Genomic DNA, 22,943 nt, shown 5'->3' on the forward strand with positions numbered 1-22,943 from the left:
ACCAGTTTCGCTGTTCTGTGAGTTAAGTAGGTCTTCCAGCACTCCTGTCTAGACTGAATGTGGAATAGGCAAGTATGAATTCTCACATGCAAGTACGAATTGTCACTTTGGACCAGTTGGTTTCTCACTGTTCATTGATTGTCATTGACCAGTTCACTGTTCTGTGAGTATTATTGCTCAGTTAACACAGCACTTTATCTAAAACCTTGTTTCCACAACCTTACCTGCTTTGCCTGATTACCCTGCCCGGCTCGGCCTCCACAGCCAGGCGAGGGATTCACAAAGCGCTAAGGCGCAGGTCCAGTCGGTACATCCCTCGGCTAGGGAGTCACCCATATGTGGCTGACTCATCCTGCTTGTCCTAGGAGAAAGTGTAGTTACTTACCTGTAACGTAGGTTCTCCGTGGACAGCAGGATAGTCAGCCACACAACCCACCCGCCTCCCCATACGGCCGACCCGGCCACAGCTAGGAACATCCTGGGGATTAGGGGGAAGCAGGGGGAAATGGGTAGGGCTCGGGCATGCCCAGTGGGGCCCGGGCACTGCACATGCTCAGAGAAAAAAAAAAAAAAAAATCTCTCTGAGCTATTGGAGAGCTTATCCGCAAATTGGGAGGTGTTGGGACAACACCCATATGTGGCTGACTATCCTGCTGTCCACGGACAACCTACGTTACAGGTAAGTAACTACACTTTTCTTGAATTCACCCTGTAATTTTTCAGTCCCTGTGTGTTAATTTTCAATAGATTTGTGGTCATCTGTAAAGTTAATCACCTTGTTTGTCATTCTGACTTCCACATCATTCAATAGTATGGTAAACAGTACTGGTCCTAGTACAGATCCCTGTGGCGCTCCACTAGTCACCCTCCTCCACTGAGAAAAATGGCCATTTAGCCCTACCCTCTGTTTTCTATCCAGTGACTAATTCCTAATCCACAAAAGAACATTGCCTCGAGTACTGTTGCTAAACCAACTTTTTACCCAGGTGATAAAATTTTGTCCTTGATCCTGTAACCCACTGGCTTCAGGGTATTTTATTATTACTAAACCTTTCAGAAGCATTTTCATTACTTTGCTTTCCACAGATAACAAACAAATATATTTTCTTCGTTTCATCTATCATAGAACTGTTTCTATATTTCCTCTCCTCAAGGTTCTTACAACTTCTCCTTTGAGAAATATCATTTCAAAAGCAGAGTACCCAAAACAAAAGCATATCTAAAGAAGTATAGAAAAGCACAGCCCAAGCTTCAGTATTGTTTGAATGCAACACTCACCTTACTCTCCTCAATAACTTCAAATGTGACCGAGGCAAATAGCTGTAGAATAGAATAATACCACATATTAATTAATAAGGTACCCTGTATTCATAGTTAAATCAAATACACCCAAAGGATCCCAAAACATACAAAGGTGAGATACAGTGGTATATACTTTGGGGAGGAAACCAGAGAGAGGACACCACCATAGAAAGCATGACAAAAAGAGGAGCCTAGAAAATAAACTGGGAGTGTACAAACAAATCTGAAGATTGCATCTGACAAACTTTGCCTCAGCTGGAGGGACTTACATCTAATATGCTCCACCCTGAAGACAAAATTTCCTGAATGGGCTACGGAAAAGGGAATGCTCTAGATTGCTGAGCCTGACCTTCCAAAATCTACAGAGCGCTCATTTCCTGAGCTACAAGTAGATTCCTTAGTGAGTGGATAAATGGACTCCTCGTCCCATACACACCTACCATTCGTCCAACACATACCTACCAACCAGACACACCATACCTATCTCACCAGCCATGCGCCTGTCAAACCCCCCATTCATACCACCCATGCACACCCTAACCACACACCGGCTCAAGAGATCCCAGAGACTTTAGCGAGTCGCCAAGATTCGGCAAAGCAAACTCAAGGCGACGCAAGAGATTCAGCCGCCCCAGCTGCAATACGAAACACCCTCCACAGAGAAATGTAAAGGCGTTTATCGGTGGAAGAAGCGGATTGATAAGTATGAATCTCAAAGGAAGCAAGCTCCGCATCCGCTGGACCCATTGCTTAAAGGAGGCCAGCGTCTGACTCACCCAGTGCTGTAACAAAAGTTTTTTCGTCAACAAAATCACAGTGTAGAGAAACTTCCTGTGTGGAAAAGAAAACCCCTTCTGCAGCAGCAAACCCTGATCCCCCAATAGCAGCAGGCCATAATCCCGGGGCACTCGTTACCTAACCAAGTCATCCAAAAAGGGGAGAACCTGAACCAAACGGCCACGTGAGGGCATTCCAAGAACATATGAACCAGGTTGCTCACGGCCTTCTGGCAATGAGAACAAGTGGCATCTTCCCAAAGACCCATAGCTTTACCCTTAGCTCTGGAGATGTAGGCCCGGTATAAGATTTTAAATTGTGTTTCTCTAAGGTCAGTAGACCCCACGAAGAGGGAAATATTAGCAAAAAGATCCAAAAAATAAGTTCTGTCATAGGCAGCTGCCAAATCCTGAGAACATAGGTCCACCACACGCACCAAGTACGGAACCGCAGGAGCAAGCTTAAGGACTCTATATCAAGTGGCTAACCGATTCATCTGCGGGGGTACCAACACCAATTGTGCTTTCTTAGCTGTCTTTATCAATGCTTTGCATCTAACTTGTCTTTTGAAGTAGTTCTGGAATTTTAGAGACCAAAATTCAGAGGATGGCTGGAAGTATTTATTGGAGATCATTCACCTTAGGTCTCTCTTCCCAGTACTGGTTGTTGTTGGTCCTAATGCAGAAGCCAAGCAGTACTAATCTGACAACTCCTTTCCTTCATCAGGTGTCAAACCTCCAGACCTGCATACTCATGCTGAGGCATTTGGAGAAGGGTTGCAGCAAAGGCAAGGGCACTTTTCCTACTAGTATCTTTTGGAAGACAGTGTTTGACTCTTCCTTCAATGACTCAAGTGCTCTGATCTGGAGTTTTAACAGGGTATTGCCACATAATAGTGCTTGGTAATGTGCAGACTGAACTTCATATTCCTGCCTTAAAAAATCTATTAATGGAGGATGACCTTAAGCTAGCTACTAGCAATGCAACTGCCCTAACAGCCAGGGCTCTCAACGTTGCTCTGTAACTAGGGGTATCAGACAGAATGCTGCGAACGTACAAGGCAGAATTTCTGTCTTGCAACCATATAACCAAGAAATAAGGATCATAGTCTGTAAATATTACAAATAGAAAACAAACAATTACAATTTGTTTTTATCTTATACAATGCCCAACACATTCTGTGCTTGTTTATGGAACTAATATAAAAGAAAAAGTGCACAGGAAGAGACAATGAAACACCTACCTTGGAGAGTACCTGGGGCAGATACTCGGGTCTATAGGTGACAAATGGAAAGAGTGCAGAAACATTGGTGAGAACACAGGACAGAATGAGTGGATCCTTGGTTTCAAAGTTAAGGACCTGCTCCAGGAGCTCAATGCCATCATTCACAGGGATCTCCTATAGAAGCAGCAGGAAGGAAAGAGAAAGAATCATCAATTGGGATAGGTGGAATGGTCAAAATCTCTATTTGAAACAGATTATACATTTTTAATCATAGTGGTCCTTTTTTTTAATGGTGGAGTTTTAAGCTGATCTTTTCAACAGCTCTATCAAAGAATAGCTCAAAGAGACCAGAACTGTTGCAATCTAAAATTTCAGGAGAGTCATTACTTTCCACTCTGGTACTGAGATGAGATAACATGAGACTATGGGAGACCTTTTTTCCTATGGAAAACCTCTTTTCCTGCATTTTGCTGGAGTTGCTGAAGTTACGGGCTTGTACAGACTGGTTTCAGTTCAGATGCTCAAAATGCTAATGTGTGGCATGTGAGTGTGTAGATTTCTTGCTGTGAAGAGTTTCTCAAGGACACAAAACAGTGCTGAAAAGACAATGACCTATTTAATAGTGCTGAAAGGAAATGCAAATCAACAGGACACTCCATCCGGGAACCTAGGAACTGATAAGAAATGCCAGGCTCTCCAAAAGGTGAGGGCTAGCTGATGTACTGAATGTACCCATGAAGGAAAGAAGATTCGAGAAGACATTCCTGTCCTGGGCCCCCCAAGGGAAGAATGGAGGCATGGATTTGAGGGTGGGCTAGATAAGAAAGCAGATTTGCTCCAATAGAGTGGTACATAATCACAGCCAGGGGAGTGTCTTGAAAGACAAAAACTTTCTGTATAAAAACCCCATGCTTTGGCAGTTTCTTTAGAGAAGCGCCATACTTACAGAAATATGCTGGCACTCTGTATGATTTTTTTTCTTCTCTCCATTGTATATGTCCAGACTGATTTATTTCTGATATGCCAAATGCTGTTATAACTTTATTCTAATAATAAAAGTCTTATTTGTTTTAGAATATACAATGTAAGCCTGTATTTTTTCCTTCACGACTGATTCCCAGTGAGGTAAAGTAAGCAGCCTTTATTTCAGTACAAAATAACTAAAGACCATCTTTACCACTTTGGAGCTGAATAGCTCTCCGAGGGCTTTTAATTAAGTGGCCTTAATAGGCTTAGAAAAAAAATTGATAATCAATGAATTCAGTCACATCTTCATAAAATCCTCTTGCAGCATACTTAATAAACAGCCCGTTGACTGAGTTGGCTCCATCTACCTGCCTTTATGGTTAATTCTATAACTTTTAGAAGGAAGCCAGACCTCATTTAAAGAAACCCCAAATCAGTGCTAGCCCAACTATTAGATAAGACCAGGCGGTTGCCTAGGGCAGTAGCTTCTCAGGGGTTCCAAAAAACTGCTGTAGTCAAAGTAAAATAGGCACATACATTCAAAGAACTATTGGCATACACTTTAACCTGCATTTTTATAGAATGTTTGTGTGATAATTAAACTAAACAATCAAGATCATCAAAATCTTGTGGAAGCAGCTCAATGAGCCAGAAAGTTAATAGAAGGTTGGAGAGAGGCTGAAAGTTTGCCTAGGGTGCTCACCAAGCTTGCAGCAGCTTTAACCACAGCTGAATCAAACTAATATTAAGTTACAGACTAATATCGAATTCAGTGATTCCCAAACTGGATGCCGTAAAAAATTGCAATAAAACATTTTATATTCAGTGGAGTAGTCATGAGGAAGTCTGGGCCCCTTCACATTGGACATCAACCCCCACCAAAACTGTGGCATCTGTGAAATGGTTGGCAGGGATGCCCAAACCCTGCCAGCTCAAGAGGTCTGCCACTTGAGCCTAAGCCCCCTACTGTGTTACCTGAGAAGAGAGGAAGTGGGACGCATGCTTCAGCTGCTAATGTCTGCATGTGTGGAATGTCAGTGCTCGCACTTGAAGCATGTTACAGAGTTCCTTGCTGCCCAGGCATGGGTGAAGGCAAAAAAAACTTCTGCCTACACCCTTCTTTATATTGCAAAACATAAAAGGGATGGGACTTGGGCTTTTTCTGTGTGGTTACAATCAAAGTGTTTGGGGTTTTTTAAAGACAGGTACTTATTTTGTTCCTGGGGCAATAAAGTGTTAAGTGACTTGCCCAGAGTCACAAGGAGCTGCAGTGTGAATCAAATTAAACCTCGGGGTGCCAAGGCAGCTGCTCTAACAACTAGTCAACTCCTCCACTCCACCTGCATAAATTGAGGATTCCTAATTGTATGAAAAAAAAAAAAAAAGTTTCAGGGTTCCACCACAGTAAAATGTTTGGGAATCGTGGTTTAATTTGCTGTTTCTTCCCAAGATTACAGAGACAATGAGAATGAGGTTGTTTACTTGTAACAGGAGTTCTCTGTGAACAGTAGGGTAAATCAGCCACACACTGGTAATATCCTCCAAGTTCTGTCCGGCCAACAAAAACAGGGTCAAAAAGGCCACTAATCAGATCCAACAGGCCCTAACCAGAGGAAAGGTGGCACAAGCTTACCACCTCCAACTGCTGGAGACTGAGAACAGACTGATTGTAGATGGGACTGGCACAGCCCACTTGTACTACTGCCAAAAGTCAGTGTGTTCTCAGTCTCCACCTGCTGGTAGAGGAGTGTAAACCCATCCATTTTGTGCCGGTTTGGAGGGAAGATAAAGAACTCCAGATTCTCCATCAGCTGTGAAGGGGTGCTATATAGAGAAGTGTGTGTTCACTCTTTATAGCTTGTGAAGTGTGCTGTGGAAGGATAAAGCTGTGTAGAGAAGGCCAAATTCAAAGTTAGATGAGGACAACAGAGGAGGCTTCTACCTAGGGCACCAATGGGTGATTAGCCCTCTGAGGAAAGGAAAACGGATAGTTTCTGTCCATGCACCAAGGAATGCATAGATTGCAGCATTGCAAAGTAACAAAAAAAAAAAAAAAAAGGAAGACATCAGTCAGACAAGAGTAAGGAGCAATTAATAGGTCCAGTAAAAAACAAACAAAAAAACCCCCCACCATGTAGGCATGGCCAGTGTTGGCACACAGACAATCACTACTAGCAGCAGCTACTGGAGGCCCAGAGTTACAAGATATCTTAAACCGCATTGACCCATTTGTGGAAAAAACATGGTATATCAAGCCTACAAAAGTAAAGAAAACTAAAGCAGTCAAGATCACATCCTTGACCTTATGGGATGGAGCAGCAGCTATCATGCTGAGCTCCTTCACAATTCCTACCTTTCTAATAACTTATATTGCTCCCTGTTTGCTCTACAGAGTTGTTTGCTGGTATCACAAAATTAAGCTTGCAGTCTTCATCAGAATATCTATAATTATATTGAAGATTACCTCTAAACCAGACAAAAAAGGAAAAAACCACATGCAATGGAGGCTGATGGCAGCCCTGTGCAGCCCTCTTGACTTTTCTGTTTGACTTGGACAATGAAGCTTACAGCAGAAATTACTGATGAAGTGGAGGCTGCACTTGATAAAAAAAAAATAAAGTGTTACACAGCTGAATGATTGTTTGGAAGAAACACAAGAATAGCCAGACAAAATAATGGCTTAATTTTAACAGGCAATAGATGTTAACTGTATGAAAAGAAAAAGGGTCTCAGAAACTTGCTCAGAGCCTGATGGAAATCAAAAGATTTAAGTCTGAGACTTATCAGTTCCAGATTTAAATCATGGACCCTAAAAAACCTCTCATGTATATAGAAACACAACATCCCAGGGTACTAAAAGAACTCAAACATGAAATTGCTGACCTGCTGTTAGTGATCTGTAACCTACCACTAAAATCGTCTATAGTACCTGAAGATTGGAGGGTGGCCGATGTTATGCCAATTTTTTAAAAAGGGCTCCAGGAGAGATCCGGGAAATTACAGACCATTAAGCCTCACTTCAGTGCAGGGCAAAATGGTAGAAACAATGATAAAAAATAAAATTGTGGAACACGTAGACAAACATGATTTAATGAGACAGAGTCAGCATGGGTTCAGCCGAGGGAGATCTTGCCTCACAAATTTGCTTGACTTCTTTAAAGGTGTGGATAAAGTTGAGCTGGTGGATATAATGTATCTAGATTTTCAGAAAGTTTTTGATAAAGTTCCTTACGAGAGGCTCCTGAGAAAATTAAAACGTCATGGGATAGGTGGCAAATTTCAGTTGTGGATTAGGAATTGGCTATCAAATAGAAAAACCCCCAAAGGAAATTGACCCCAAAATATTCACAGAGAAAAAAGTCCAGAAGAAACCAAAAAGAACACTGTGGAGTGACAATATTCCTGAAATGGACTTTATTATATCAAAGTTCCAAAAGTACAATAAAGCAATCCACATAAAAATCTCTAAAACCAATTGTCTGCTCTTTCCATGGGAAGAAAATATCCACTTAACATCCCTGATTACCATCAGTGGCACATCAATAAACTTAGTTAATTCAATCCAAATCCAAATTCTTGGTGTAATGATCAACAATAAACTGTCCTATTGCCTTCAGATTAGCGCAGTTGTCAACAATTGTTTTTGGAAACTCAGAATGGTCAGATCCTTAGCTAACATTCTTGATCCTCAGTCTCTTTAACATTTTAATTCACTCCCTCTTAATTTCCAAACTTGACTACTGTAATTCCTTATTCAAAAGGTGTCTGTCAAAAAGACATCCGACGCTTACAATTAATACAAAACACTGCCATAAAAAATGATAAACAACAAGAAAAAATTTGACCAAGTCACTCCTTTGCTAAAAAGTGCACACTGGTTACCAATCCACCATCGCATTACTTATAAAATTGCTTTAATCTCCTTTAAAACTATGAACTCCAAGGAACCTGCTTTTATTCATAAGTTCCTTATACCTCATAATCTGCCTCTCAGCACCTTCTTCATATCCCATCCTTAAAAATCGTTAGTACACATATGGCTACTTCATTCGCAACTATAACCCCTACAATATGGAATTTGTTACCATTACATTTAAGGTCTGAGAAGAACTTAGATAAATTTAAGGGCAACCTTTAAAGCTTCTTATTTAAAGATGCCTATGATTGCTAAATGATCTCTGGGTCCTTCCTTGTCAAATTCAGTTTTACTTGTATTCAGCATTGACATGATTCTGTCCATTTCCCTCTTGTTTAACCTTAATTGTACTCTTTTCTTTCAAAATTGTATTTATCTAAGTAATGTCATGTCACTAATGAGTTAATTGTTCCCCATTTAAATTTTTAATTTTTAAACTGATTAGCGTTTTATCAAATTTTAACAAAAACTTGAAACTTCACTGGACCTCAAATTATTTTTATTAGAATTGCAGCCACAGGAGATGCCAGACTCTCAATTCAAGGTTTGAGGGTTTGCCTAGATGTTGTTAGGAGAGATATTGCTAAGTTTTGGACTACCGCATCTCTTCCAGACTTTGATATACTCCCTGCTAAGTTTTGGCACGCATTCTACCTTAGCAAATTGGCCACTATCCAACACAATCATATTTTTCTGCTTTTGAAAAGCACGGGAAATCCTTTTGAGGACTGGTACAAATCTTCAAGTTAGTGGACAATCTTTATATTCTTCAGAGACTTTATTATTTGATTATTTGACTATATCATTCGATCTTTCGGGTGCCCACTGTTTTCCTTCTTTAAAGGACCATTTTTATAGTATCTGAACTCCTTTAGTGTTTGACTAAGCAGATGAGATGGGGGGGGAAAGGGTTGGATTGGGAAGGTTATGCTTTTGTATTTGTATATTGATGGTTTTGTACTTCGTTGATGTATGTTTTGAGCAAAAATTTTTAATAAATTCCAGATTTAAAAAATTCATAAATTGAGCCCATGAATTGGATGCAATACTGTATTGTGATATGGCCAAGGCAGTGTTGCAAGGCAAGGCTAAGTCGAGCATGCATTTCCGGTGGCAGGTTCGAGGATTCATGGTAAATTGCCTCCCTGCAGCCAGCTACATTCTGCATCAGGCAGCAGAGCTCAGTCCTTCAGCAGTAGCATTCCACTACCCCACTTAAATCCAATGGCAGGATGGCCAAGCCACAAGCATACACTACAGCGATCATCAGGGCCACTAATCTCCAAGGAAGCAGGTAAGTAAATAAATATAATTTTATTGTGAGTCACAGGCACTGACCTGTAACCCACATGACCCATCCAATACTGTTGACACATTATCAGCTCTATAACTAAGACCTATAGACAAGCACACGTCTGCTCTCTGGCTCTGCATAACCTTCCAAGTGGCAGCTTGATGCTTCATTCACTAAATTGCCACCCTTTTCAAGGTACCTGCATGACTACCTCCTTTCAAGGCAGAGAATGTATTCTCATTCTGAGACCAGGGCCATCCTGAGAGCTGTACAGGTGGTACAGTTGTACAGGGCCCAAGGAAAATAGGGGGAAGGGAATGCAAAAATTGCTTCCCCATCCATCATCTCTCATGCAGTGGCTGTGGCACAACATATAGGGCAGGAACACAATTCTGGCTTGGAACACTCCTGCCTGAGACACAAATTGGAACAGAATAGGTTTCTTCACACATATTACAAGCCCTACCCCTGCTACTGATTTCTTCTGTAAGAATAAGGCAAAAGAACTGATGACTGTCTCCCCCAGGCAAAAGCAAAGGCTGCACACAGAAGAAAAGGTTGGGCATAGGGAGAAGGGAGGAGTCACTTCCCATAACACATACCTCTTTATTCAAAGTCCGGAACATCTGGCTAATGACGCTCTCAGAAAAGAAGGTCATCGCATCCCACTGCACAAAGGAAGGGGAGAAGATGGAACAAAGACCTTCTCCAGTCTTGGCTGGGGGGAGATGGGAAAGAAGTCTATCAAAACATAAGCTCCAAGAATGAATGATCCTCCCCATTCTATAAAACATTTCAAAGCAGATAACCCAATGACTACACGAAGGCTCAGATTTCTGCAGAAACAGAACTGTGAATTCAGTGCTCCCAACTGCTGAAAAACTGACAAAAGGTTGCTCTACCACCAACACCTGCATCCATAGGAAAAGCAAGATGGGCATGGGGGCAGCGCTCACCAAAATGTTGCAATTACTAATGCTGAATTGGTCCTCCTCCTCCACTACCAATATGACTTCCTTATCCTTTGCTCCACCACCCCTTACAAAAGAAAGCAAACTACATAGATGATTTTTTTTCTCAGTCTGAATTGGCCCACAATTAGGGCTCCTATCTTTTCAGGGAAATGAGAAAATATGAAGCTAAGACTAAGCAGCTGTGGAAGAAAGTTCTACAACATTAATCTATTAACAATTAGTCCAGGATGAAAAGCTCAAGACAGTTAAGGGTTGTAATAGTCTTTCTAACCATGGAAGGGTGAAGTGGGAGCTTCTAACTAGAATTAGATAACGCATTACACACCACACATATATATATCTATATATCTATATATATATATATATATATATATCTATATCTATCAGAAAAGCCTTTCAAGTTCTATACGGTTTACAAAAGAGATGGACTGACCATTGTCATTGAGTTCCAATATAATAGACATCAACTATTTGACAGTAAATATACATATGTATACTTCTTAAGAGATATTACAGGAATTTTAGAGAAAAGGTGAGTTTTGAAAAGCTTTTAAAAATGCATATATGAAGCTGATATTTTGACCATGTGACCAAGTTCAGGATCCCGGGAAGCAGTTTGGTATGATAGGAGTTTGTTGATGAACCTTTGAGTATGGAAGAAAAGGCTGCAAAACAGAAGTTCTCTGGAGACTGCTACTACTGAAAGTGCTACACAGTTATAACCTTCTACATTCTGAACCATCAGGTCACTTTTCACTCACTAGGTTCCCAAGAACACTATACCTCCTGACTTCTAAACTATGGAGTTGGATCTTGGCGTTCATTTAGCCAAACACTGGTACTGGATGGTCCAGCCTCCCTTCTACCTTAGCTAATGAGGTACTGTTAGCAAACCCACAACGTTCACCAACTTTTTTTCAATGTGAAGGAAGTTGGGCTGCACCTCAAGATTATTTTAAATCAGTTATTCAGTATCACACAACTTACAGTTCAAAGTTCCAACATCAACGGGAGCTGTCAGTTGGAACCTCAGCCATTCTATAGCCATCTGGAAGCCTGTCTTTGGGTCCAAACGACACGCCATCCTTACAACTTCCCCTTGCTGGGCACGGAACGCTGGAAAACAGAGAAAGCAAAACTTTAAAGATCCTCAGAGAGAAAGAAAAGCATCTGCTCCTACAAACAAGAAAACAACCTGAATGTCCAATAATATCATTAACTATTTAAGCACAACTCCTGTGAGGAATCTGGGTGGGTCTCAGGGTCTGCAGGTTGTGACAGCAGGCTAGCATGGTATAGATTCTGAAGGAGTTGCAGAAGCAAAGTTGTCCTGTCCTGGAGCTACTGCAGGGTGAGTGAAGTACACATTGGGTACAGGTTTTTGCTCAAATAGTTATTGTATTTTATGATGGATGTTTTGTACCAAAAATGTATGCTACCCTTTTATGTCCTTTATATTCCATAATAGTTCTCTCCCTCCCAGAAGCCCTTCTTAACATTCCCCCCTTGTCTTTTTCCCTGTTTATAATAATATACCAAATAGGATGAGCATTTCTGTCACTATTCACATAACTTTATGAGGGTACATAAGAACATAAAAATTGCTGCTGCTGGGTCAGACCAGTGGTCCATTGTGCCCAGCAGTCCACTCACGCGGCGGCCCTTAGGTCAAAGACCAGCACCTTATTTGAGTCTAGCCTTACCTGCGTACATTCTGGTTCAGCAGGAACTTTTCTAACCTTGTCTTGAATCCCTGACGAGTGCTTTCTCTTATAATAGTCTCTGGAAGAGCGTTCCAGATTTCTACCACTCTCTGGGTGAAGAAGAACCTCCTTACATTTGTATGGAATCTATCCCCTTTTAACTTTAGAGAGTACCCTCTCGTTCTCTCCACTTTGGAGAGGGTGAACAATCTCTCTCTCTCTCTCTACTAAGTCTATTATTTTCATTATCTTGAATGTTTCGATCATGTCCCCTCTCAGTCTCCTCTTTTCAAGGGAGAAAAGGCCCAGTTTCTCTAACCTCTCATTGTACAGCAACTCCTCCAGTCCCTTAACCATTTTTGCCGCCCTTCTCTGGATCCTTTCAGTCTTCCGGAATCCTTCCTGATTTGATTGACAGATTGGCTATTAGTTGAAGCAGTTCAGCTATAACTCCTTTCAGTTCCTTGATTACCCTCGGATGGATGCCGTCCGGTCTTGGGGATTTATCGTTTTTAAGCCTATCATACCTCTTCTAGACTTACCGTCAACCCTGTCAGTTTCCCGTCTTTGTTTCCTGTGTATAGCCTATTGGCTTCTGGTATAGTGGATATATCCTCTTTGGTAAATACAGATGCAAAAAAATGTGTTCAGTTTTTCAGCGATGGCTTTGTCCTCCTTTAGTACTCCCTTTATTCCATGGTCATCTAACGGCCCCATTGCTTCCTTTATGGGTCGTTTCCCCTTAATATATCAAAAGAACAGCTTAAAATTTTTTGCCTCCTTGGCTATTTTTTCCTCATAGTCTCTTTTGGTCCCTCTTACCGCCTTATGGCACTTGCTTTGATGGTGTTTGTGCTTTTTCCAGTTTTCGTCCGTTTTTGTCCTTTTCCATTCCTTAAACAAAGTCTTCTTTTCTCTGATCACTTCCTTCACTACAACAGTGAGCCAAGCAGGTTCCTTGTTCTTTTTCCTCTTGGAACCCTTGTTGATATGCGGTTACAGTATATAGATTTTGCGCCTCGGTGACTGTGCCCTTAAAAAAAGGACCATGCTTGCTCTAGCGTATTTACAGTGCTTATCTTCTTCCTCGCCATGACTCTCATCCCTTCGTAGTTCCCTTTTCAGAAATTCAGTGCCGTGGCCTTCATTCTGGATCGATTTTTTGTTCCTGTGTCCAGGTTGAAGTGGATCATATTGTGATCACTGTTTCCCAGCGTACCTTCTACTTCTATACCTTGTTCCGGTCCTCTTAGTCCATTTAAAATTAAGTCCAGAATTGCATTTCCTCTCGTATTTTCCTTGACAAGTTGTTCCAGGAAGCAATCACCTACAGCAGTGGTCTCAAACTCAAACCCTTTGCAGGGCCACATTTTGGATTTGTAGGTACTTGGAGGGCCTCAGAAAAAATAGTTAATGTCTTACTAAAGAAATGACAATTTTGCATGAGGTAAAACTCTATAGTTTATAAATCTTTCCTTTTGGCTAAGTCTTAATAATAATATTGTAATTTATAACTAAAGAGACATATGATCAAGAAACTGTTTTATTTTACTTTTGTGATTATGATAAACATGATAAACATGCTGAGGGCCTCAAAACAGCACCTGGCGGGCCGCATGTGGCCCTCGGGCCGCGAGTTTGAGACCACTGACCTACAGCATCCAGAACTTGGTCTCCTTACTGCAGCTGGAGGTGCCTAGGTTCCAATCTATCCCCGGATAGTTGAAGTCACCTATGGTGGAAACAGTATGTAATACCTTTATTTTGATAACATTATATTGATCTTAGGCACATGGGAGGGATCGTACATAAAGCGATTAGTCTCCCATATGGGCTTTTAATTATTCATCAACCTGGTGCTACAGTTGGAAATGCTAATCAACCCTTTTTGTAATTTTATCATGCATGTGTAGTTCTCCAATGGTTGTTTGCCATGTTGCAAAAGAAGATTCCAGATTCCTTCATATAGAAAAATGAAGGCAGATAAAGACCATATGGCTATCTAATCTGCCCAACCATGTCATCTACTATCCCCTCCACTCCCTTAGAGATCCAACATACTTGTCCCAAGTTGTTTTGAATTCAGACACCCTCTTCCTCTCCACCACCTCCACTGGGAGGCCGTTCCAAGCATTCACCACCCTTTCCATGAAAAGGATTTTATGAGGTTATTTCTAAGTCTATCCTCTTTCATTTTAATCCTTTGCTCCCCTCATTCCAGAGCTTCCTCTCAATTAAAAGACTTGCTTCATGTGCATTTACACCACGTAAGTATTTAAACATCTCTATCATATCTCCCCTGTCCCGCCTTTCCTCCAAAGTATACATATTGAGATCTTTAAGTCAGTCTCCATACACCTTATGCTGAAGGCCACTGACCATTTTAGTAGCTCTCCTCTGGACCAACTCCATCCTGATCATATCTTTTTGAAGGTGTGGGCTCCAGAATTGTATGTGTTTTAATCATTTTATTAAATTAAAATGTTGTATATGTTTTAATCTTTTTATTAAATTTTCCAAAAACATTCTTTCAATTTACAGCTGTTATCAATAAACAATTTATAAAACATAAAGTTTCATGTGTATGTTCAAACCACCAACTTCTATCCCACTGAGAAACAGCAAATCCAAGTTGTTCTACTAGTGTTTAAAGCTGTACATCCAAAATTGAAAAGCAATAATAGTGTGGTAGAGAGCTTGTGCTCTGATAGCCCTCCACCACAGCAGCAATAACAATCTTACTAAATAACAAACTACCCCCTCCCCCAGTCCAATAATAACCACCTGTAATTCCCTCCAATTCCCTCACCTGAGCACCGTGTATTGATGCACCTTCTTGTCCAGTTTATCTCTCTTGACTAGACTGTAAGCTCTTTTGAGCAGGGACTCTATGTTTTGATGTACAGCACTGTGTGTGTCTAGTAATGCTATAGACATGTAGTAGTAGTAATAATATAGGATGTTCATTTGAATAAGGCTCAAATTTAGCTTAAGGACCAAACTACTTGTTCTACCTAGGAGCAAAATATAATGTTCCCACATTGATGAAAAACATTTCTTCCATTTATATGTTAAGCACACATCCCTAGCCTCCCACACCATCAACCAATGCAATGAATTCCTCCAATGCCAAATAGACGGAGGCCTATCTTGTGTCCAGTGTTAGAATACGTTTCTTCCCAATACATGCTTTCTGCAAAAAGAGATGCTTACCTAAAGACATTTGACCTCTTATTATAAAATTTCCCAAAAATAACCATAAGTGGTGCAGGTAATACTATCTGGTGTAATAACGTCCTAAACATTTTGCGCCAATATACCAGAAGCCAACAGGCTATGATAAGAGAACATAATCATAACGAATAAGCCACATTTAATACAAAATGATGTATCTATCCCTCCCATATGAAATTGGGTCTGTGATCCATATGCTCTCACAATGGTTCTAAAATGGTATTCTCTATAATTAGCAGTGTGCATCACCTTCGGCAGTTGTGTTATTAGAAAGACTAACTCTTGCTCCTTTATAGTAATATTCAAGTCTAATGTCCATTTTGCTATTATGTTAGAATAAGTCTTGGGGGGGGGGGGGGGGGGCTAAGGTATTAAGAACTTTATGTAAACTAGAGATCGAAATCCGATCAAGACGGGGAGAAATAAAAAGGGTCTGCATAGTTTTTAGTGTTCCTATCAAACAGCTGAGTTTTAATAAAGATTATATGTAATGTGAGATCTGCAGATAGGCATACTAATCAGTTCTCAATACTCTGGGATTCTGCAATAATGCTGAATAAGATTGCATTTTACCATCAGCTGTTAAGAAATCTAAAATATCACACAATCCGTTTTGTGAAAGATATGGAGAAAAGTGGTAGGTTATGGTTTGAGAGCTCAGGGTAATGAAAGGCTGGTGGTAGTCGCATACGGAAAATTTAAAAGGTCCATCTATCCAAGGTGGAAAATCCTAAAATGGACAGTAGATGGGCTAATTATGAATTTGTCTGCTGGCATTTATTATATTAAAATTTAATGTGAAGCCCCAAAAATCCCCAGGGGCCGTAATCACTGAAGGAGAAAACCAAGTCAGCCTACATATCCCCTGGGGAATGTAATTACTGATGGGGCATCATCACTGAGACACTGTGAAGTTCCCTAGAAGCTGCAATTTATGCAGGGAGCCACGAGAGCAGCCTCTGATCCCCTGGGGACTGAAACCACAGCAGGAAGACACTATGGCAGTCACTTCCCTCGGGGGTGGGGGGTTAACACTGAAAGGAGAAATCAAGGCAGTCTGCATGTTCTCTGGAAGGTGTAAGCACTTACAGTTGAAGAAGGCATTGAAGTCTTCATCGCTGTCAAAATCAAAGCGAGAATACACACAGCTGGCATTGTCCGTTTTAGAAGGAAAGCCTACCTGGGTGACAAAAAGAAAACCAAAAGTAAAAATATAGTACTAGGATATACAGCACCTTGCAAAAAAATTCCTCGCATCCTAGCACATTTTTCACATTCTACTGTCTAAAAAATACAATTCAAAATGCATTACAGTTTATTTCACTGATATACACAGCAGACTACACTTTTCAAACACTTCCCCTCTTTATAGAAATATTTCAAAGCAATCAAAAGAAAACTGGTTTGCATAAGTCTTTACACTTCTGGACTCAGTACTTGCTTACTGCAGCCAACAGCCATATGTTATTTTAGGGCAATGGTTCTCAACCCAGTTCTCAGGACACACCTAGCCAGTCTGGTTTTCAGAATATCCATAGTGAATAAAATTCCAATAATAGTCTGCCCATCTTCCTTGGTATATGTCTTGGGGAAATCTTTCACCTTGCTCTTTGCTTAAGTCACCAAGGTTCTCTGGAAAGCGATTTAAGTGACTGTGCAGATAATGGACTTTTGTTACAGCCAAGCCTGTTGAAATGAAAGGAGTATATCCTCTGCTAACCATGTAGTTGTCTGCCTTTTTGTTGCCAAGGAAGTTTTTCACAAGAACAAATGAAAACCAGGCACATGATTCGATTTCATCCACTGATGCTATGAAATGGGTGTCATTTATAAGTTGACTATCTGTGGACCATCAAAAATTCCTGCCTTCAGTTTTTCCACAGTAAGTCCAGGTAACATATGCACTACACGTATTCAATGCACAAACTATCTTTATTCAACAGCAGTAAAAAAATTATTAAAAATTCAACCATATCTTCATATTATAAAGATGTTTAATATTGTCAATATTAATAATTGATGGAAAGGGGTTGGGTATAGCTATGATTCTATAATATTATTGTTTGAGATAGTGTATTCTTTGTTATATTTTGTTATTTTCAATCTAAATGTATTACACTATTGTAACTAAATAAAATAATAAAAATGTTTAAAACAAAATAAAACAACCTCCTTTATTTATGATCCTAAAAAAAAAAAAAAATTACAAAGACTAGGGGACACTTGATAAAGTTATATGGAAATACTTTTAAAACCAATTGGAGGAAATTTGTTTTCACTCAGAGAATACTTAAGTTCTGGAACGCGTTCCCAGAGGATGTGGTAAGAGCAGATAGCGTAGCTGGTTTTAAGAGAGGTTTGGATAAGTTCCTGGAGGAAAAGTCCATAGTCTGTTATTGAGTAAGACATGGGGGAAGCCAATGCTTGCCCCGTTATCGGTAGCATGGAATATTGCTACTCCTTGGGTGGTACACTAGTGACCTGGATTGGCCACTGTGAGAATGGGCTACTGGGCTGGATGGACCATTGGTCTGACCCAGTAAGGCTATTCTTATGTTCTTATGGGAGAGGTATGGATGCGTCGGGGCATTCTAACTATTCTTGAACACACTTTATGGAATAGTTGCATTTATGCATCCAACTGCAACGCTTAGGCACCACCATTTATGCCAAACAGTAGAGTCACTGCCGACTTATGCTAGTATTCCATAACAGATTTAGCATGCAACTCTGCTGTTACAGAATACTAGCTTATTGCCCACTTTTTTCAACCTTTAGCAACCTTTACTGAAATTTACCCCTGTGTGGTCAATCACAGCCTACCTTCACCAGGTTGGTCATACAGGCACGCAGATACTTTGGAACTGTGGCTTTCAGCAAAGGATCCTGGGATAGGACTTCATGCCTAAAGAGAGCTCCCCAGGTGATCTGAGTGGAGGAGCGCAAAAACTGGAATCAAAGTAGTAAATAATTAGGGGTGCAGGGATCAATATCCCATAGTATTTATCATGCATTAGGCTAGTTCGTCACTGCCCTACAGAGAGATCAAATTTAACAGAGGTGGACGAGTATGTTAAAGAAGCAAGGAAAGCCTACAAAGCAAACAAAAAAAAAAAATCTAAAAGGTTAATAGTGATGAGACCTATAACATTAAGACAATGCGAGTTAAGTGTAGAACATCTTTGGCTATAAAAAGCAAACAAATAGAAGCAGCACAATCTAACTGCACATTCTTACGTGTCTATTTGGAAAACTCTACTGATAAACTCTGGAGCTAGCAGAATGAACAGAAATAGGAAATTTTAGACCCTTGGGTAAAATGCATGTATCCCAAAAAGCCAGATATTTGGGCAATTGGGGAACAGCTATGCTAATATTTGTACTACTTAGATTATTACAAAAAAACATGTTAAATGTAAATGAGTAGATGTGGGTATGAGAATGAAATGGGGGAAACTGCACACTCATATGCCTGAGATGATACAGTGCAAAAGGGAAGGAAAACAGTCTTGGAAGTTGAGTGGTATCTTACCCCTTGCACTGTAGGCAAATGAGAATCAATTTGTCTTTTCTGGTTGTCATCTGTTATATTACTAGGCTCCTTTCCCATCACTAAGATGGAAAGTAGGATACAGAGAAGAGGTGCCTTGCCCATCTCACATCAGAGGGAGGAAACATTCTGTGATAATAAATAGCTTCACCTGACTAATTTGATGTTTTGCAAAATCATTAATTTTCCATGAATGATACATATCTTACAAATTCTGGCAGAGGTATGTAAACTTTTTTTTTTTTTTTTTGCTGTTCTCAGCAACTGAAATTCTGACACATTAAATGTATCATTTATTTTGACACAGCACTAAAATGTCAACATCAATATGGCTTAAGATATTACAAAAAAAATTTCTCATTGAAATTCAAAGTGGTTGAGAACTGCAAAAACTGCAGGGGATTACTTTATTTGTCTCAGAGTATGAGTGTGTGAGAGAGAGTGAGTGTGTGAGAGAGAGTGAGTGTGAGAGAGAGTGTGAGTGTGAGAGAGAGTGTGAGTGTGAGAGAGAGTGAGTGAGAGAGAGAGAGTGAGTGAGAGAGTGTGAGTGAGAGAGTGTGAGAGAGAGAGAGTGTGAGAGAGAGTGAGTGAGTGTGAGACAGTGTGAGTGTGAGAGAGAGTGAGTGAGTGAATGTGAGTGAGTGTGTAAGTGTGTGTACAGTATGAGGCTGCCAGCACAGACAGGGAAAATACTTAAGAGTACCTGATTACTATTCAATGTACTATAAACCGTTTGGGTGAATCTGTTCATGGAAAGATAGTTAATAAACCCAAATAAAAATAAAGCTGAAAAACTGTTTTAAGCTACAATGTAAGTCAATAAAATGCCTCTGGAAACTAATAGTAAATGGGAGTGCAAGTTTCTCTTCTATTTAGCAACATAGACTCTTTCCTCCCTAGACACAAGCATATGCACAAAGACCATGTCACTCACCTGGCTGGGATGTATTGTGAAATCAAGAAAGGAATCAAGATACTTCCCAAAATTGGCAGGAACATCCACATCATAATCCAAGCCCTACCAAACAGAAGAGAGGAGCCTTCCTTAGTGCAGGAGAAAGGTAAAAGGATTGTGCCTATACGGGTGCTGTAACCACACTGAAAAAGTATTTACTGCCAAGCAATAAGAAAGTGAGCTTTCTAAAGAATTTTTAAAAAAAAAAAAAGATAAAGAATTAAAAAAAAAGGTGAGATTTTTCCAGCAAGTGTTCAAAACCACCCCCCATTCAAACCTAAATGCCACTGGGATATGGAAACTTACCACCAAGGCACAAAGTTGGCTGCCCAAAGCACACAGGACCTGACAAAGTCTCTTCAAAAACACATAATGCTTTTCCACAAGACCCTCTCCATTTGCCACCCTGTAAGACAAAGAGGCACTTCAGAGTGCAAGCAAGCAGATGTGGGGGGACCCAAATGTACATCACTGAACACAGAGACCTGAATGCCTGCCCTTCAAGCAAACATAATGTTGATATTACTAGTTAGGCTTCCTAAAAACAGGTCAAATAAATTTCATTGAGAAATATGATAAAGTTACTATGCCACTCACTACTGATGGGTTGTCTATAAGGGAAGGTAAAACTTAGTTTCTTTTGTATACAGTTTTGAGACTGGTCTGGTGGGAAGATAACAGGCAAATTAGTTTCTTACCTGTCAATTTTCTTCCCTCCAGACCAGTCCAGAACCCACCTGTGGTTCTTAGCATCAGCTTTCTATCTTCTCAAGCATAAAGATTTTGATTAGTTCATTATTCCTGGTAGAACTTTATAGTCTGGAGGGCTTTATCCTTCGTTTGTGGTCCTTTGTTGGGTGGTTCATTAGTTCATAGGGGAGTTCCCCCCTTTAATTGCCTTTGATCTTCTGCTTTGTTATAATTATTGACTGGCCAGGGGGCTGCACAAAATTCTTAAGTGATATCACACACACACACACACACACACACCACAGAGGTGGTTGATCCAAGTTGGACAGTGTAGCCATAAGAGGGCGAGTGGTCAGAGCCTCTCAAAGGTTTAGGACCCAAACAAGAGAGACCGGTGATCTGAACCTTCAGAGAACCGATGGTCAGACCCTTTTCCAGTCCATCCTGAGGAACGCCATAATCAGAGGCACCAATGGCAAAGTTGGATCCTCATGCTTCTGGATGCACCACAACCAATAAAATCTCTAAACCTTCACATAGGCTGCTACAGTTGACTTTTTTGCTGCGCAAGAGTAGCAAACAAGCCCAAAGAATACCCTCTGTGGGCTAAAGCCACGAGTGTAATAGCCAGGCCATAAGGCCAAAGTGGTCCGGATCCTGAGTGCAATCGGGCTCTACGTAAGAAGACAAGGATGACAGGGACATCTGAGACCCTGCTCCAGACAAACCAGGTCAACAAACCACAGTCACCTTGGCCAGTTGTGCGCCATGAAAATCACCTGACCTTTGTGCGCTTTGATCCGTCTCAACAGACGGCCTATCATGGACCACAGAGGGAAAACATGAAGACCCTCCAGCGACCAGGACAGAACTAATGCATTTAAGCTTTTGCTTCCTGCCTTGCGATGGCTGCTGAAGAATCATTCCACCTTCTTGTTGGCCGCTGACAACATGAGGTCAAACGTTGGATGACCCCATCGTTCCACTATACAGCTGAAGGCTCTCTAGGACAGGGACCATTCTCCCGGGTCCAAAGTCTGATGGCTGAAATAAACCACCTGTACGTTGTCCACTCCTGCCATGTGTACTGCGAAAAGCACCACGATGTGGCTTTCCACCCACCGGAAGAGAATCTGTACTTCCATGGACAGAAACACGCTTCTGGTGCCTCCCTGGTGATTGACCTGCCTCCCTGTCTCACCCTTCTCTGTCCACTACAACATCCAATATTTCTCCCTCCCTCCTCTCCACCATGTTCACACACACCCAGCCAGCAAATGTTTCTCTCCCTTTCCACCTTTCCAGCCCATGCAGTATCTGTCCCATCCCGTCCCCCAATCCCCCCAGCATCTGTTCCTCTTACACGCTGTTGGTGGCTGACCCGGAAGTCCTCCCTACAACATAAAATGCATCAGAGGGAAGCCCTCCTTCAGATCGCTTTACATCAGAGAGAAGCCTTCCGAGTCAACCATCGGCAGAGTATTGGAGAACTCCTGCCGGCAGCCCGTTGAAGCGCAGGAGAGGAGATATGAGAACTCAGGACTGAGGACAAAGGTATGTAGGCTCCCGCGGGAACTCCTTCCATCCCTACAGGATCCCCTGAGTCTGGAGGGGATTCCTACAGATTCCATGGGATTCCCAACAGGCCCGTTCCCATGCAGCTGTTTACCTCAGAGACTAATCTGGAAGAAGCCTGAATAGTAGTAGGAACCTCTCGGGACCTCCTAATCAGTCTTTCTGATGACTTACTGAATCCATGAAATGACTTCATTTCATTCTGTTTTAGACTTAAGCCAGGATGACAGTGAGTTAAAAAGAGTACTCACTGTGCTGCAGAGAGTATGTAATGCATGGCCACATCTTCAAACAGGACCATCAGCGGCTTCCTGTCTTCCAGCTTTCCCTGGATTAAATACAAGAAAAATCCTGCACTATGATACGACTTCACTGAGCTCCCATGAACCACTGCAACACTGCTGGAAACAGACAGCCCCCAGTAGCTTTCAAAGCAAAGAAGCTCTAAATGTAGCGATTTCTGAAATAAGCCAAATATGAACAGGACAGCTGCCTGGCGATATGCTCACCTTCCTGCTAACAGCAATCAGCAGACATTCGGCAGCTTCCACCTGTAGCTCCACCTCATTAAGCAGAAGGCACAACATCTCCAGCAGCTTGCACTGATCTGCAGTGATATGGACCATAGCTACCCAGTCAATGTAGCCAGCCAAAGTGTTCAACACTGCCACCGCCACACGACAGTTAGCCTGGACCTGTGAGAAAATGACAAGGCAGATGTCATAACCTTTTCCATCCTCCTTTATTCTACAGGCTACAGCAGAATATGGGTTTTTTTTAAT

The 22,943-nt window shown here is 41.2% G+C and overlaps 1 protein-coding gene across 2 annotated transcripts in view; it reads right to left on the reverse strand.

Moving 5' to 3' along the window:
• The window catches only part of XPO5 (exportin 5), a 149,803-nt gene that overhangs the window by 92,865 nt on the left and 33,995 nt on the right, over window positions 1-22,943 (reverse strand). For both annotated transcript variants that reach the window (XM_033936609.1, XM_033936608.1), the window contains 10 exons: window positions 22,671-22,856; window positions 22,413-22,489; window positions 20,203-20,302; window positions 19,876-19,959; window positions 18,215-18,340; window positions 16,481-16,571; window positions 11,442-11,570; window positions 10,083-10,198; window positions 3,323-3,478; window positions 1,279-1,320 (listed from right to left, as the gene is read on the reverse strand). In XM_033936609.1, coding sequence (XP_033792500.1) covers window positions 1,279-1,320; window positions 3,323-3,478; window positions 10,083-10,198; window positions 11,442-11,570; window positions 16,481-16,571; window positions 18,215-18,340; window positions 19,876-19,959; window positions 20,203-20,302; window positions 22,413-22,489; window positions 22,671-22,856 — 1,107 coding nt within the window. The remainder of the gene's footprint in view (window positions 1-1,278; window positions 1,321-3,322; window positions 3,479-10,082; window positions 10,199-11,441; window positions 11,571-16,480; window positions 16,572-18,214; window positions 18,341-19,875; window positions 19,960-20,202; window positions 20,303-22,412; window positions 22,490-22,670; window positions 22,857-22,943) is intronic.

Source organism: Geotrypetes seraphini, chromosome 3 (genome assembly GCF_902459505.1).
Source record: "Geotrypetes seraphini chromosome 3, aGeoSer1.1, whole genome shotgun sequence".
Lineage (NCBI taxonomy): Eukaryota > Metazoa > Chordata > Amphibia > Gymnophiona > Dermophiidae > Geotrypetes > Geotrypetes seraphini.